This window comes from Nycticebus coucang, chromosome 5, assembly GCF_027406575.1.
Source record: "Nycticebus coucang isolate mNycCou1 chromosome 5, mNycCou1.pri, whole genome shotgun sequence".
NCBI classification, from domain to species: domain Eukaryota; kingdom Metazoa; phylum Chordata; class Mammalia; order Primates; family Lorisidae; genus Nycticebus; species Nycticebus coucang.
Genome location: NC_069784.1, coordinates 17,905,014 through 17,921,983, shown reverse-complemented (window position 1 = coordinate 17,921,983; position 16,970 = coordinate 17,905,014). Strand labels below are relative to the sequence as shown.

General features: G+C 39.9%; 1 protein-coding gene across 1 annotated transcript in view; it reads right to left on the bottom strand.

The window, feature by feature from the left end:
* CLCA4 (chloride channel accessory 4) overlaps positions 1–16,643 on the bottom strand; it is a 32,030-nt gene extending 15,387 nt beyond the window's left edge. Inside the window, exons 1-7 of the mRNA XM_053592806.1 lie at positions 16,381–16,643; positions 9,609–9,749; positions 9,326–9,473; positions 6,504–6,612; positions 4,931–5,108; positions 4,387–4,605; positions 2,023–2,250 (exon numbers count right to left, since the gene is read on the bottom strand). Coding sequence (XP_053448781.1) covers positions 2,023–2,250; positions 4,387–4,605; positions 4,931–5,108; positions 6,504–6,612; positions 9,326–9,473; positions 9,609–9,749; positions 16,381–16,539 — 1,182 coding nt within the window. The 5' untranslated portion in view covers positions 16,540–16,643. The remainder of the gene's footprint in view (positions 1–2,022; positions 2,251–4,386; positions 4,606–4,930; positions 5,109–6,503; positions 6,613–9,325; positions 9,474–9,608; positions 9,750–16,380) is intronic.
* Positions 16,644–16,970: the final 327 nt, after the last annotated feature.

The following is a 16,970-nucleotide window of genomic DNA, read 5'->3' as shown; positions in this document are numbered from 1 at the left end:
TTAAATCCTTCATCAGTTTTCTGTTGTGCTTGAAACAAAATACCTTATATATATATATATATATATATATATATATATTTTTTTTTTTTTTGTAGAGACAGAGTCTCACTTTATGGCCCTCGGTAGAGTGCCGTGGCCTCACACAGCTCACAGCAACCTCCAACTCCTGGGCTTAAGCGATTCTCTTGCCTCAGCCTCCCGAGTAGCTGGGACTACAGGCGCCCGCCACAACGCCCGGCTATTTTTTGGTTGCAGTTCAGCCGGGGCTGGGTTTGAACCCATCACCCTCGGTATATGGGGCCAGCACCTTACCGACTGAGCCACAGGCGCCGCCCAATTTTTAAGCTTTAAAATAGCTAGTCATTGTCTATCTCTCCAACCACATTTCATATACCCTCCTTTGCCAAATTCCAGTGCCACTAGTGTCTATCATTTCTTAGAATGATCCATTTCTTTCCCAAGGAATTTTTCACTCTTCTTTTTGCCTGAACTACTGGCTCTGTCTCATCCTTTAAATCTTAGCAAAAATGTTACCTGTTAGAGAAGGCGGGGGCCTTTCTACCCAGAGCAGTCCCCCTCCTTTCTTGGGGTTACTCTATCATATCACCCTGTTCAATTTCTTCACAATCTGCAATTGTTTCTTTATTTATCCATTTGTTTTCTATTCCCCATTATTTAGGATGCATCATAAGAGTGACAAAGTTTTGTTGGCACATAACAGGCACTCAATAAATACACGTTGAATAAATTTAAACACGAGCAACCCTATGTGTTAGCTTTCATTATCCCATTTTACCGATGAGGTAATGGAGGGGTTAGAAAGGTTAAGTTTTGTGTTTGGGTCACAACTGTGATTTGAATGCAGGCCTTCATGTTATAAACTTACACTAAAAAGTCACGTAATTCATAAAGGAGAGAAATTCAGTAGGGTTGAGAGTAGAAAGAAGGCTGCAGAAGGAGAAAGGATTTTGAAGGATTAGTAGAATTTTAACATGCAAAGATGGGAGAAAAGGAAGCCTTTTAGGCAGAGGAATTGGACGTACTGGAATGGAGGCTGTAAGTGCACAGTGGGCTTGGAGAACAATGTGGGCAGTCATTTGGTTGGAAGATAGAGCATTAGGAAGAGAGAACTGATAAATAAGGCAGGAAAGACAGGGGAAGGGGAAGGCAGTTTTATTCGGCAGGGAGTGGGGGGAGATTTTTGAATAACATCAGACTGAGGAATTCAGATTTAATTTTATAGACAGTGAAGAGACAGTGAAGATTCCTCAGCAGGAAAATGACATACCTGATATTAAATATGAACTCAGGAAGACCCTTCAGATAAAAATAAAATTTATCATATCAGCTGTTATGAATTATATACTTACTATGTAATATAGTTAATATTTTCTAAGTATGTGAATGAATCATTTCACTTAATTCTCATGAGGTAGGCATTCCTATTTCCTGTACTTTATAGATAAGGCACTGATAGTCCAAAGAGACTGAAACGTTAGCCTAAGATTACATAACTAGTAAGTAGCACATCTAGTACTTTGAGGTCTAAGTTCACACTCTGACTCATGTGGCTTACCCTAAATATGACTCACAGTACCTGCTACATCTGCTTTAATAGAGAAACATCAGTTTGCCCTAATGCTGTAGAAATTCAAATAAGAAAGGGTCTGAAATGGAATCATGCTCCATAACTTGCTGTATTGCTCCCAAAGTTGATGGCTTTTGTTGTTGTTGATGTATCCAATCAAACTTATTTGACTTATATTGAGTCAACACTGACTCTACATGACAGCAAGGCAGAGAAGTCCCTGACTGGGCTTGCGAACTAGTGGCACTTTTGTAGTCATCGATTCACTGATCCATTAAATAATCATCAAGTGAAGTTTTTCCTAAGTGCTTAGATTTGTGCTGGTAGGATTGATTATGTTACAATTAGGCCAGCAAGTGTGTGCAACACCACGCAACATGAAAATGTCTTGTAAACAAAAAAGGAATACAATATATTTGCTGTATGATTTTTACCTGAAATGCAGTTCTAATCCCAGAGCAGATGGAAGTTCCTCCATTAGCGTTTGTAGGTAAATTCTCCACAAGCTTGTGTCTTTGGCTGCTATTTGTGATTTGGATTAGCTCACTTTTAATAGTGGTACTACTATCAAAGTGAACCATCCCCACCCAGGATCCATTTTCAACAATCTGTAGCAGGAAATACTTTGCTGCTTGGTTCATCCGATTGAGTCGGTCATAATTCTGAATAACAAAAGATGAAAAGAAAAACCAGTGATTTTCTACTAGAAGATAATAGCAAATCACATAAAATGAGTGAAAAAAAATTATTGGTAAGAATCTTCTATGAGTAGTAATTATTGTTAAAGCAATGATCATCTTTTTCAATTGATAAAATTGAAAAGCGTTGTTACGTGTATTGGGATACATAAAGTATAATAAAGAGCACGGGCTTTTAACTAGAACTGATTCTTGGCTGCTAGGAGCCCAAATTAGGGGTGGGAGTTGGGGGGGCACAGGAATGAGCTGGAATTGGAGGTGATGATTCACATCTTAGGGACTCTCTACTTATTCCTGGAAGCCTATCATCGTTAGATGTAACCACACTCCACACCTTACAAATCAAACTAGACTACTGTGGATTCCAACCAGAGACTAGAACCACCCTATCCACTGGGAACTAGACTTCCCAAAAGATAAAACTCACCCAAGTATCATCTAAATTCTGAGAAACCCAGGCCCTACCTTCCACCCCTTTCCTTTTCTGCTCCTGACCTCTCTCCACCCTGTCTCTCTCCCAACCAGTAATTGGTTAGTTGGAAGTGGCTCTTTGGTAACTCATCAGGACTCACATTCATCTTTTCTAGGTGAATGTCCAGGAATTAAGCCTCTTCATACATTTGTCTTCTTCTGTTCTTATTAATACTTACCCCTAACTTATGCCCAAATTTCCTTCTGAACTCCCCGAATCAAGTTACAATGAGAAATAGCTCCCACATCTCCATCTTCTAGGGCTCTCTCCACTACCTTGCTTTCCTTGAAACCTGGATCCACCTGCACAGTGTCTAGGGGAGGATCCTTTTTTTCTTTCATTCAAACATCTCATCTTTTCCCAGTGACACTTCCTGGACTACCTGTCTGTGCTGGTGTCTGGCGTTTTGTTGCCCTCTCTGGAATCCTGTATTATCGGGCCCATTTCATTCAGCTGTATCATTCTCTACCCTTCTAAATAACCACTCCTCCATTGTTTGCTGAAGACGTTATTCCTGTTTTTCAGTATCCTTTGTTCTGCCTCAAATGTGCATCCCTCTTGTCCTTTATCACATTGTATCCACTTGTTTGTAGTCTTTTCCTTTCAAAAATTATTTATTAATTGCTCCACTGCTACCTGATGAACTCTGTTCTAGGCAATGGGGATACAAAGATCTGTAAGACCTAAAGGATCCACATCCTTAAGCATCTCCTAGCGGAGGGGGAGAGAACTGTGTTGTATTAATACTGATATCATGCACACTGGCAGAGGTATGCACGGGCCTTGTTCGGAATCAGTGGAAAGGTGTTGGCCAGCCTAGAAGCCCAGTCCATATCCTGGAGGAAGTGGGTGCATATCTCAAATTGAAGATTTAATTTAATCAGATGATGGGAAGGGGGAAGTTTTCCTATTTAACTGTGAACTCCTCAAGCACATGAATGTGAATTTGTAGTCACAATAGTATCTCCCATTCACCGAATGATACTAGGAAGAATGAATGGCTAGATGGAGCCATATCTTCTTCCTGGTGATGCTTTTGGTTTGTGCCATTGAGCATGAAGAGGTCATTTGTACAGGTATTGCAAGTAAGTTAATCCTGTTCCTTCATCTGGAACAAGGTTCAGCACCCTGCCAATCCGTTCTATCCTCATATCTTTTTTTTTTTTTTTTTTTTTTTTGGTTTTTGGCTGGGGCTGGGTTTGAACCCGCCACCTCTGGCATATGGGTCCGGCGCCCTACTCCTTGAGCCACAGGTGCCGCCCTATCCTCATATCTTTTAAACATTTTCAGCAAATAAAAGGGACATGGTTAGAACCGCTTTTTGTATTTCAATCTTTAGTTCTGACATTCCAAATACAGTTTTACTAAAGGGCCTCAAACCTCTTCTGAGTAAACCATTCGATTTTCTGGAAAAAAACTCAAGACTCTGAGTTAGGCCTTTTAAATTATATTGGCATTTGTTTTTTACCACAATATTTTGCTGCGATATCTTGGTGTCACTATCATAGATAGTGATGGTACCTTATGCCACTATGCAATTTAGAACAGCCCAGGCCTGGATAGTGTTCAGGGTGTTCTTAGGCTTTCAGTCACCCCTCTGTCTTTATAGCCACAAAAAATGAACTTACTGCCATGCTCCCAGACTTATCAAGAACTAAGCACATAAATCTTTGACTGATCCTCAGCAACGAGAAGGCAGGTGGAGGGGGTGGTGCCACCATAGGCGTGGTGTTCTTAAAATCCTCGGAATTGCTGATCACCTCCCAGGTACTTCTGTAATTGCACTTCAGATTCTGTAGGCTTGGAGCTTCTCGGTTATGGTTTTCTTCATTACAGAATTCAGAGACCTGGAAGATGAATAAAATGAAAAAATAATTTTAATATACCATGCATTTAAAAATCTAACCACAAATCTAAATCATTTTAAATATGTTCTGCAAACATACTGTTTATTAAATGAAATACGATTCACTGAGAATCAGTATTGAGGTAAGGTAGATTTATTGTCATAATAACAATGGCAACACCTGACCAGTTCAGTGTTTTACATATTAGCCAATGTTCAAAGTACCATATGTCAGTTTATTTCATCCTCAGGTCACCTGGACAGATGTTTTGAAAACATGATGTATTTTGATTATGAATTCTGGAAGCAATAATTGGTGTACTTACAGAATCAATGCTTTGCATAAACATGATTGATGCCTTTTCTGTTTGAACTTTATCCGGGAAGAACTGGCAATCTTTCCCGTACAGTTTTGTTGTAGAATCAATTCGGCATGGTCTAGTGTAACAGCTGCCTCCTTGACAACTATAAACTCTATTTTTACCAGAGATGCCCGTGGAACACCTGAAAACATAGGAAAGTTAACTTTCGAGGCAACTTAATCATTAACACTTTAAAATAATTGCAAGTGGTTTTATTCACTTTATATCAAGGTATTTATTCTTCTGTGAGCATCACGCACCTCCTATTCTGCCAAGAAAGTTTAAGGGTCAAAGTCAAAGTAATCATCTATTTTTAAAGAAATTCTGGAGGGAAATTTTAAGTGGGACCCCCAGATAAACACCATGGGTTGAGTTCTCTGTGGGGATTAGAGCTGCTGGTCTCTTGCATAGACATCTGTCCTGCTGGCCTGTGGTGGTAAATGTACTGCAGGCACCTGGACGAAGGAACTTGAGAAACCGTTTACTCTGGGTTCCATTTTAGCTTGAAGTGTTTTGTAGATTCCTTTTCAAAGATGATATTCACAATAGAATAGGGCATGACATAGCTACAAGTGTTTTGATTACTCAAGGAGAATTTTTATTCAAAGGGAAATGTGATTGGAAGCAAAGATGGGGTGCTGCTCAGGAGCACAGACTAAAGAATGATGGAGTATTTTATTTTATTTTATTTATTTTTTTTTTTTGTAGAGACACAGTCTCACTTTATGGCCCTCGGTAGAGTGCCGTGGCCTCACACAGCTCACAGCAACCTCCAACTCCTGGGCTTAAGCGATTCTCTTGCCTCAGCCTCCCGAGTAGCTGGGATTACAGGCGCCCGCCACAACGCCCGGCTATTTTTTGGTTGCAGTTTGGCCGGGGCTGGGTTTGAACCCGCCACCCTCGGTATGTGGGGCCGGCGCCCTACCGACTGAGCCACAGGTGCCGCCCTGATGGAGTATTTTAGACTTATGTTTTATTGCATGGAATTGCTCACAGGTGGCAGTGATTACCATGAATATGCTAGGGTGTGAATATATCTCATTTTTTCAGTAGGCTTTTAGTTCAAATTTGGGAAGCAATGAATAGTTTTTTTCCCCAGTCATTTAGAGACTTTCCCAAACATGTCTATGCTTCTATTGCCCCCATGCTATGTGGACACAATGAGGGTATTTATATGAAGAATCACAATGGATATTCTGCAGCTGATATTAGACATTTAGGGGGAATGTGACATAAACACAATAAATGTAATACTCTTTAAAATATGTCCCTAAAAATTGGTACAGTTGTGCAGAGGAAGGACCTTGGTTAAAATCCAGCACTTTTCAGTTTGCACCTTAGTGATGAGTCCCCAGCCCCGGCAGGACCTCTGTCACTGATGAGTTACTCATGGTATGCAAGGATGAATGAAGTGGTAGGTAATGCTAAATGGAAAAAAAATCCATTTTTTTTCAAAAAAATCCTCCTTATTAGAAAAAAAGGAAAATAAGAACAGTTAAAAGCCTAGACTCTTTGAAGAAAATTTAAACATCCATGCCTTGTTGCTTCAATTTTTTTTGATGTAGAGCTGTAGAAAGGCTGATCTTCATTGTACTCATCAAACACTCCCCATCGGAGATGAGCCCACTCGTGGACAAATAATCTACCTGTGGGAAGACATTTCAAATACACGATCATAATTCAAATACCTTTATGCCCATAAAAATCTTATATCTCAAATATTTTAAGAATTTTTCTTTCAATTACAAAATATATTTAGATTTAGGATTTTGTTTGTTTATGAAAAAATTTATTGCATTAAATTATGCTATATAATACATTATCTTTTTATTCCACAACAAGGTCAATCAACGAAACATAGATTATATGCTATGGCAGAGTGGACTATGATTTGTGTTTTGATTCTTGGGGGGACAAAAAGTCATGGTCTTATTACAGTTGCTTCTGGAACCACATATCTCAACCAACATAAGAAGATGTTGTACTAAAATACCAAGGGTGGCCTGGTGTCCTGGCTCATGCCTATAAGCCCAGCACTTTGGGAGGCTGAGGTGGGATGATTGCTTGAGGCCAGGAGTTTGAGAGCAGCCTGGGTAATATAGTGAGACCCTATCTCTACAAAATAATAATAAAAGAAAATTAGCCAAGCATGATAGTCCTAGCTACTTAGGAGGCTGAGGCAGGAGGATTAGTTCCCTTTAGCATAGGAGTTTGAGGTTACAGTGAGCTATGATTGTGCCATTGTACTCCAATCTGCATGAAAAAGCAAGACCCTGTGCTAAAAAATTATAATAAAGTACTGTGGAGATACAATTAGGAAAAAAAAAAAAGGTTTAAAAATGCTCCTTATGGGGTTGATAATAAGAAAAAGATTGAAAACTAATGTCATGGACCATACATAATTATTTTAGGGATGTAGAATGAAGAGATTCATTTATGGTACTTAAGACATACCATGTACAAACATTAATTATATGAAACAGTTGCTATTAATTGTATTAATACAATACTATGTATTAAGAAATATAAAGACATGTAAGATATAGTCCTTGACTTGGATACATTTTGAAAGAGGGAGTTAGAATAAAGAATTTTTTTCATAAGAATTTCAGGGTAAATGTAAGAATAAAGGTAAATCCATCCACAGGTTGAAATGCAGAAAAAATGAACAAGTGGAATTTTTGTTGTTAGCAATATTAGGAAAAACTCCAGAAGTAGAGGAGAGATTGGAAACAAAGTCTGTTCTGCTACAATATGTGTTTCTTAGCTCAAATTATCTCATGGGATATCTGAAAACAGGAAGAAAATAGCAGTATTATGAAGAAGTCATATTTCTTTAAGTCCTTGCTGCTCAGAATGTGGTCCGGAGCAGCACCATCAACACGAATGGTACCCCATTACTGAGAGCTTGCAAGGAATGCAGAATCTCCAGCCCGTCCTCTACCTCCTGAGGCAGAATCTGCATGTTCAAGACCCCTAAGTTATTCTTCTGCACATTAAACTTTGAAAACACTGGATTAAGTTTTTGTAGGCAAATGGAACCAGAGTAGAGAACCAGAGTAGAGAACCAGAACGTTTTGTGTGCAAGAAATAAGCCCTCATATCAGCTATTGCCACAGGAAACGGGGTGAATTTTAAGAAAATTTAAAACTCCGTACTCCTGGCTGTCTTCCAGGAGAAGTGCACTCCCAGACTTCCTGTCTTCTCAGGTTGCCCTGTCTCACGGGCCCACTTTTAACACAGCTCCTTTGATTTAGAATGCCATTTGCATCTACATCATTGTCTGATTTCAAAGTAGCAGTGTTCTGATTTCAAAATGCAGGTTCTGAGTGTGTGTGTGTGTGTGTGTGTGTGTGTGTGTGTGTGTGTGTGTGTACTTTTAATATGTTCTGTGGCAGCCTCCAGCCATGCTGAATTTCTGCTTGGTGGTCTGAATGATCTAAGTACTTATTATTACTGTTGTTGTTACCGTTAACATGACAAATTGTATAGATTTTGAAGATTCTTCTTAATTTTATTTTTCCAAAAGCCCTCCTTTAACAATTATTTACATTTTTATCTGTAAAATAATGTGCTTTAGTTTGTTTGAATAAATTATCTTAACATATAGTTTAAACTAGGTGAAATTGCCACTTTTATAGGTCCAAATGATTAATTATAGACAATTTCATCTGTTTCAGCCAAATTGGTTGATTAATAATATTAGCAACTAACAGCTACTAACATGGGTGTTTTCTGTTGACCAGTTAACTGGCATCGTGGCTCCTTCCAGCTTACTAACAAGGTCAGGGAATTAAGTTTGTGAACTTATCCTAGAAAATGTGCTTATGTCTCATTGCTGAATATCACTATGGTCACCTTCAAAGTACTCCCCTTGGCTATCTGACGACTGTAGTGATATTCAACAAAAAGGTATGTAGCACTTTTTCTAAGGTGAGTTGGTGAACTTAATTGTCCAACCTTATATAGATCTGAGTCCATGAAGTTTACATGTGATTTATTGATATCCAGCTCTGAAGAACTGGAAATGAAAATGTAAAAGGTATAGCTTAAGAAAAACTTTTTATTATTGCTGCTCTTTGTTCAAATATCTGTAGACACTGTACTGAGTATGTTTACTTGGGTTATCTAGTTTAATGTTGAACAAAAACTCTGTTGACATAAGATAGAAACTCCTCTATTCACTGTTCGAGAGGGAAAAAGCACAGAGAGTACAGGTTGTTTGTTTAGGGTCACATAAAGCTATTAAGTAGGGGAGCCAGGAGTTGATTCTAGGAACTCTGGGTCCAAGGCTTGCACACTTAACCCTTGTTTAAAGCTGCAACCATTGCAGAATTATGTTTTAAGCACAATTCCTACCTGATGGTCCATATTCATTTTGTTTTTTTCCGAGTATAAAGTCGGGGGTAAAATGAATGTATTCTCCTTTCTCTTCACATTCTGTGAACTGCTTGGTGTATGGTTCATCTCTCCCTGGGAGGGTGGGTGGGGCTACTATAACATCAGCCTGAGAATGTTTAAAAAAAGATCGTTAAAATATCAAAAATAGAAATGACACTATTCAGTTAGACTGTCAATTTGTGGCAAATCTGTGGAGCAGCAGAAAATCTAATTTTTTTTGAGAGAAGATTTCGACACTTACATGTTTGTAGTTTTCATGTTTTGGCCTGTTGTATTGGGGATTTTCCTTCCAGGTCTCAGGAATTAATATAGATACATTTTTGAAAAAAAATCTTTTTCCTGTAGCCTCAAACAGGTAGGTAGAAGCTGTAGTCACCATGTCCTATTATTGAAGGGAAAAAAACGCATAAAGATGGCAAGTGAGAGTGGCCTAAGAGAGCAAGTGTTCATAATAGAGATTTCCCAACCTAAGAGTGGATAGGAAAAGCAACTGACGGGTGAGCAGAGTGTCTGCCTTACTCTTCCAATTGTGCCACCTGTTAGTCCTGCACACTGAGAGGCATCTGAGTCTTCTGTAATCCTACCTCAAAAGGCAAGTACTTGTGCTTGACCTTGAGAGGAATTGATTAACATGAACGTGTACATGGACTTTGGAGTCACTTACTCCATACCAGCAATGGTGTTAGCACTTTCTGGAAGACAGATATTGGTTGATGTATGTCATGATCTCAGTTTTCTCATCTTTTTGGTGGATTATCACTACCTGTCTGTATGGTTGGATGAAGATGGAATCAGTTGTAAAGTACTCTACACATAGGCAGTCTGAAAACTTTGATATTGTTACTATTTATAAGAAATCTTGGTAGAGAGCAGCCTTAGTTGATGCAAGCTGAGGAGGACAGTCCATATCATACAAGAAGTTTTTCATTTCCCTCTCCAATGCCAGGAGAGGCAGCTGGGTCGGGGGCACAGGAGTGGAGTGATGAAAAAATCCAAGAAAAATTTTGGTCATAGAGTTGTTACTTTGCTCCCAAGCTGAAAATAACATGACCCTGTATTTAGAATTATGAGCCCAGGTACAATGACATTAAGAGAAATAGTCTCTCCCTAGAGCTTTTATCCCGTGGTGTAAGCAGATGGGTGGAAGGCGCTTGTGGTAATCTGTTCCATATGATCAGGCCCACTAAATACTGAGAAATGCAGGGTGCTGGATGATGATAGCACTCTCTTCTTCTTGCTGGAAGTGTCCCATTCTACAGTTTTGTTTTCTTTAAGGCGGGCTCCTCCATGGTGCTTCCTGATCTAACAAGGCCACAGTATAACTGCTCTTTGGGAATTACAGGGATCTTTTCCTGGTTCTCTTTAAGGGAATCCAAGGTACTGCATGTGATCAGCAAACTGATTGGGTTCAGAGCTAGAGGATCAGCCAGAAGGCCAGAATTTAGAGGACTGAAAGCCCAGATGGAGGTTAGGCACAGGGTTGAGGAGAGCTCCCAACGTAGAAGGCATGTTACATAAGCACTGACCCAAAGCAGGTGAACGAAGAACGAATTCTCTCTTGTTCCCTAAGGATGCCTCTCCTCTTTTTTTTTTTTTTAGGAATATAAACACAAACACACACACATATTTATTTATTTTTTGAGACAGAGTCAAACTTTATCACCCTGGGTAGAGTGCCATGGCATCATAGCTCACAACAACCTCAAACTCTTGAGCTCAAGGGATCCTCTTGCTTCAGCCTCCCTAGTAGCTGGGACTACAGGGACCCATGACAACACCCTGCTATTTTTAGAGATGATGTCTTGCTCTTACTCGGGCTTGTCTGGAACTCCTAAGCTCAGGCAATCCACCCACTTCCATCTCCTAGAGTGCTGGGATTACAGGTGTGAGCCACTGAACCCAGCCTTGTTTAGGGATATTTAGATCTCAACAGGTTGTCACCTTTTGCTCGAAGTGATGCCTCTCTATGAATATGAGACAAAAGTGTGTTTGGGAGTTCAAGCTGAGTTGAGTTGAAGAAGTAGGGTTGCTGTGTACAGTTGTGTAACTCCAAGGGATTCCATTTACTTTGGAATTGCCATGGCCTGAGTTACTGCCTTGGACAGTGGCCTGTTCTCAGATCATGGAGAGAATTCAGAGACCCCTATTAGATGACCATCACCCCTTGGACTATTTATAGGTGATCAATTATATTCCCCACAGGGCTTCCAAGCAGAATTTCTATCATAGTCCTTCTAAATTCCTTCTCAGAATTTCTATAATAATTCCCCTAATATAGAATTTCTAGTTGGATCAAAGAAGATGAAGAAATCAATGTTTTCTTTTTTTTTTTTTTTTTGGCCAGGGCTGGGTTTGAACTCGCCACCTCCAGCGTATGGGACTGGCGCCCTACTCCTTGAGCCACAGGTGCCGCCCAAAATCAATGTTTTCAAAAGTAAGTACTCTCAAACCAAAAAGAAAAGTGAATACAAAGACAATGGAAAGCTGAAAACTTAACATGTCAGGTCCTGAATTATGAGGCGGTCCAGCATAAATCTTATGGGCAGATAGTATCCCTAAAAGTAGGATTCAGACCATGAATTGGTTTTCCAGTTTTTCACAGAAGAGTGATTTTCTTTTGTCATTTTCATTCAAGCCAGAACTCAAACCCACATCTATGTCTATCTAGTCTTTAATACTTGTGTATTGTGTTTTCACTCTGATTGTGCTACTTAATGTGACCTTGGAAAAGTCATTTAACTTTTCTGAACTCATTTTTCTTCTATGTAATGTGGATGTTAGTATTTTACAAAGTTTCCTAATGATATAAACGCAGAGACTTTGGAGAAGGCTGGGAGAATGATGGGTAACATTATTTAAGCCAGGGATGTCTGCAAACAACTGAGTTTTTACTTTAGTTATCAATAGAATACCTTGTTAAAATTATTTGCTCTATGAATAATTCTTTCAGATACTTATTTCTGAGTAAAGAATAATTTGACACTGAACACCAAGAATCTATCATTCAGAATCAGCTGAATTAACTGCTCTTCAAACGTCTGTAGTAAAAAGAGAATTCAAAAGGCACAAAAACACAAGCATCTCTTGCAACTCAGTAGAGGATGAGGAAAAGTAGAAGCCCGAGTCACCTGATGCCCCGGGTTGTGCCCGTCAGCTTCTGTTGGGTAACAACACCAGGCTGAACGTTAGAATAGGGAGCTTCAGGACCCAGTAGTAGAGAGATTAAAAATGAGGAATTAGTAGCTGTTGATGCCAGGAAAGGAAGGACAATTTATATGGCTGCAACAGCATTCTCCACATTACATGGACTGTGATAGTCGGAGGAAACATTAGAAATCAGAGTCCTTCCTTTAGCTCTGGAGGCTTTCACTTTTCCATCTGCACCTACTTAGTGAACTCAGGGGTTAAATACTATCCACACACTGATGACTCCCAGGATTTATCTCCACACAAACTTTCATCCTGTATTTGGATTCTTGCCCCTGTCTACTTGGATGTTTCAGAAGCACCACACATTCAAAATGCCCCAACTAACTCCTGACTTCCCAACTGCCAAATTTCCTCCACTTAGTCTTTCCCTTCTCAATTGAAGATAATCCCATCCTTCCAAGTGTTCAAGAGAAACTCATAAAGTCTTACTTAACTCTTTTTTTGTTCTTTTGACATGGGGTCTCACTCTGCCACCCAAGTTAGAGTGCAGTGGTGTGATCATAGCTCTCAGCAGTCTCAACAATCCTCAGAGGCTGAAGTGATCCTCCTGTCTCAGCCTCCTGAGTGGCTGGGCTTATTGACCTGTACCACAACTTTTGGATAACTAAAAAAAAAAAAAATTGGTGGGGTAGGGGGTGTCTCACTATGTTATCCAGGCTGGTCTTGAACTCTTGGCTTCAAGTGATCCTCTCACCTCAGCCTCCAGAGTTGCTGGGATTACAGGTATGAGTCACTGTGCCTGGATACTTTCCTTGCCTTTTATATTTCCTTTCTATCCTTCCTACCACCCCACACATCTAAACCATCAGAAAATTTTGTCTCTGATACCCTCAAAATACGATCAGAACCCTGTTACTTTGCTGGGCGTGGTGGCTCACCCCTGTACTAGCACTCTGGGAGGACAAAGTGGGTGGATTGCCTGACTTCACAGGTTTGAGACCAACAGGAGCAAGAGTGAGACCCTGTCTCTAAAAATAGCTGGGCATTGTGGTGGGTGCCTGTGGTCCTAACTACTCAGGAGGCTGAGGCAAGAGGATAGTTTGAGCCCAAGAGTTGGAGGTTGCTGAGAGCTATAACACCACAGCACTTTACTGAGGGAGACAAAGTGAAACTCTGTCTCCAACAACAACAACAAAGAATCCCATTACTTTAATGAACTCTTATCACAACCTCCCTGTTCCTAGCCACCTAATGCCCACCTTCTACACTTCTAAGCTATCACAGCGGCCATACAGGTGAGTGACAACCCAGAAATCCTTACAGTTTCCTAAACCCTGCAGTCAGAGTGATCCCAGCACACGCGTGAGCACACCCTTCCTCTGCTCGGGACCCTCCTCAGGATGAGTGACTCACAGAAATCCTTATAGTTTCCTAAACCCTGCAGTCAGAGTGATCCCAGCACACGCGTGAGCACACCCTTCCTCTGCTCGGGACCCTCCTCAGGATGAGTGACTCGCAGAAATCCTTATAGTTTCCTAAACCCTGAAGTCAGAGTGACCCCAGATAACACACACAAGCACACCCTTCCTCTGCTCGGGACCCTCCTCAGGATGAGTGACACACAGAAATCCTTATAGTTTCCTAAACCCTGCAGTCAGAGTGATCCCAGATAACACACACGAGCACACCCTTCCTCTGCTCAGGACCCTCCTCAGGATGAGTGACACACAGAAATCCTTACAGTTTCCTAAATCTTGCAGGCAGAGTGATCCCAGCACACACACGGGAGTACACCCTTCCTCTGCTCTGGACCCTTGTTAGGCAGAGCCGGTCTCTCCAGTGGTCTGGGCCCTATAGCCTCTGTGGCTTCGGCTCCCCTCCCCTTCCTCCTGCTCATTCACAGTTGTTTCCTGGGGCACATCAAACATGCTCTCACCTCCCTACTGTTCCCATCCCCCAGGTTTTCAGTGGGCTCTTCTGCCATGGTCGGGGGCCCTTTGCTCACTGCCTTACATGAAACAATGACACCCATTCTCCCCCAACCCAGCCCCACATGACACTCCATATGCCTTTCCCTGATCAATTTACTTCACTGCTAACTACTACCACATGATCTGTGATTTATTTATTCAGTTTTATTAAACCACATCTCTGCAATGAATACATACTCCATGAAGCCAGAGGCTTTTTAAGAATTCACTGTATTTTCTTCCAGCAAACCATAGAAGTAAATAAATAATTCTTTAAAAGCATGAGTCCTCCCCCCAAAAAACCACACACACACCAAAACAAAAAAACCCTCACATATGAGTATAGATGCTAATTTACAGCTAAAGAAACTAGGAATCAGGGAACCCCAGTTTCTTGTTTTCATCTGGCTGTGAGGCAGTGCAGAACCCCACCTAAAACCTCTGCTCCCCCCACACACACACAATTTCAGCATTGTCCTTCCTGCACCATGCTGCTTTTAACTTTCTGGAGCATTCAGAAGTTTCACAATAATTAATTACTATTAACTTTGTTTTCTTCTCCACAATTCAAACACAAAAAATGCCATTTCTTGGCAGAAAATATTTGTAAACTATTCATCCAACAAAGAATTAATATTATTAAGGATTAAAAAGGAAGGGATACAAATGGCCACCATGTATATGAGAACACACTTAACTTCATTAATCATTAGGGAAATGCACATTAAAACCACAGTGAGATACCGTCTCACCCCAGTTAGAATGGCTATTATTAAAAAGACAAAAAGTAATAAATGTTGGTGAGGATGTGGAGAAAGGGAACTCTATTTTTGTTTTTTTTTTTCTTTTGAGACAGAGTTTTACTATGTTGCCCTCGGTAGAGTGCTGTGGTGTCATAGCTCACAGCAACCTCAAACTCTTGGGCTTAAGCGATTCTCTTGCCTCAGCCTCCCAACTAGCTGAGACTACAGACCCCTGCTACAACACCCAGCTATTTTTTGGTTGTAGTTGTCATTGTTGTTTGGCAGGCCCGGGCTGGATTCAAACTCACCAGCTTCAGTGTATGTGGCTGGCGCCATACGTGCTGAGCCAAAAAGGGAACTCTTGTACACTATTGGTGGGAATGTAAATTGGTACAGCCTTTATGAAGAAAAACAATATGGAGATTCCTCAGAAAACCAAAAGTAGAACTATCCTATGATCCACTACTGGCTACACGTTATATCCAAAAGAAAGGAAATGAATATATCAAGGAGATAACTGCACTTTTAGCACTATCCACAATAGCCAAGATCTGGAATCAACCCACATGTTCAACAACAGATGACTGGATAGGAAAATGGAGTACATACACACACACAGTAAAATACTATCCATCCTTAGGAAAAGAAGAAATCCTGTCATTAGTGGCAATGTGGATGAGCCTGGAGGAGATTTTGTTGAGGTAAATAAGCCAGCCACAAAAAGATAGATAGCTGGATTCTCACCCATATGTGGGAATTAAAATAAGTTGATCTTGTGAAAGTAGAAAGTAGAACGACTAATACCAGAGGCCAGGAAGGGCAGAGGAGTAAGATGAGGAGGAAGAGAATTTGATTTGGGTACAAAAATACATTAGGTAGAAGGAATAAGTTTTAGTATTTAGCAGAACAGTAGGGAAATCAAGTTAAGAATAATTTATTGTATATTTCAAAACAGTTAAAAGAATAGTAATGTTCCCAGCACAAGGATAAATGGTAGTGATAGATACACTGATTACCATGGTTTGATTATTATACATTGTATACATGTATTAAAATATTACTTTGTACTTCATGAATATGTTGGATTAAATGTCAATTAAAACTAATAAAAAATAAAAATTAGAAACAAGACATCCCATTTCTTCCTTACCTTTATTTGTTCAATTATTTTTTCATCTTCTGGCACACCAGGGTCTATAGCAATGATAACATCTTCATAACCATTGTCATTCAGCTTAATGAAGGAAGTATTTGACTCATTCAGCAGGTACAGGACTAAGAGAAAAATAAAACCTCTGAATAACCCCATTGTTCCTCTCTCGTTGTTCCTGCCCCAAATGTTGGTTTGCTCAAGAGGTTTTTAATCTTTTTTCTCTCCGTTTATATATACTCCTAAAAATTATCAGTGTCAGCTGATTCAAATGTCAACGTCATCTATGTGGGAAAATGTTTAACTTCAACTCCATCGTTTTATTGTTAGTTACTGTAAGAGGGATTAAGAAACAGAGGAAATAACTGGCTTATTGTACCCTCAAGGAATCCCCAACAATAAAAAAAAAAAAAAAAAGAAAAAGAAACAGAGGAAATAGATGTTTTATAAAACATATGGCTCATCTTCCTCTTGGCACGCATTTTCTTTTTTTTTAATTTCAGATTAAAATGAGGGTTCAAGTGAGGGTTACAGCACACATTTTTTTTTAAATTTCATTGCAGACACCACATTTTTCTTTTTTTTTTTTA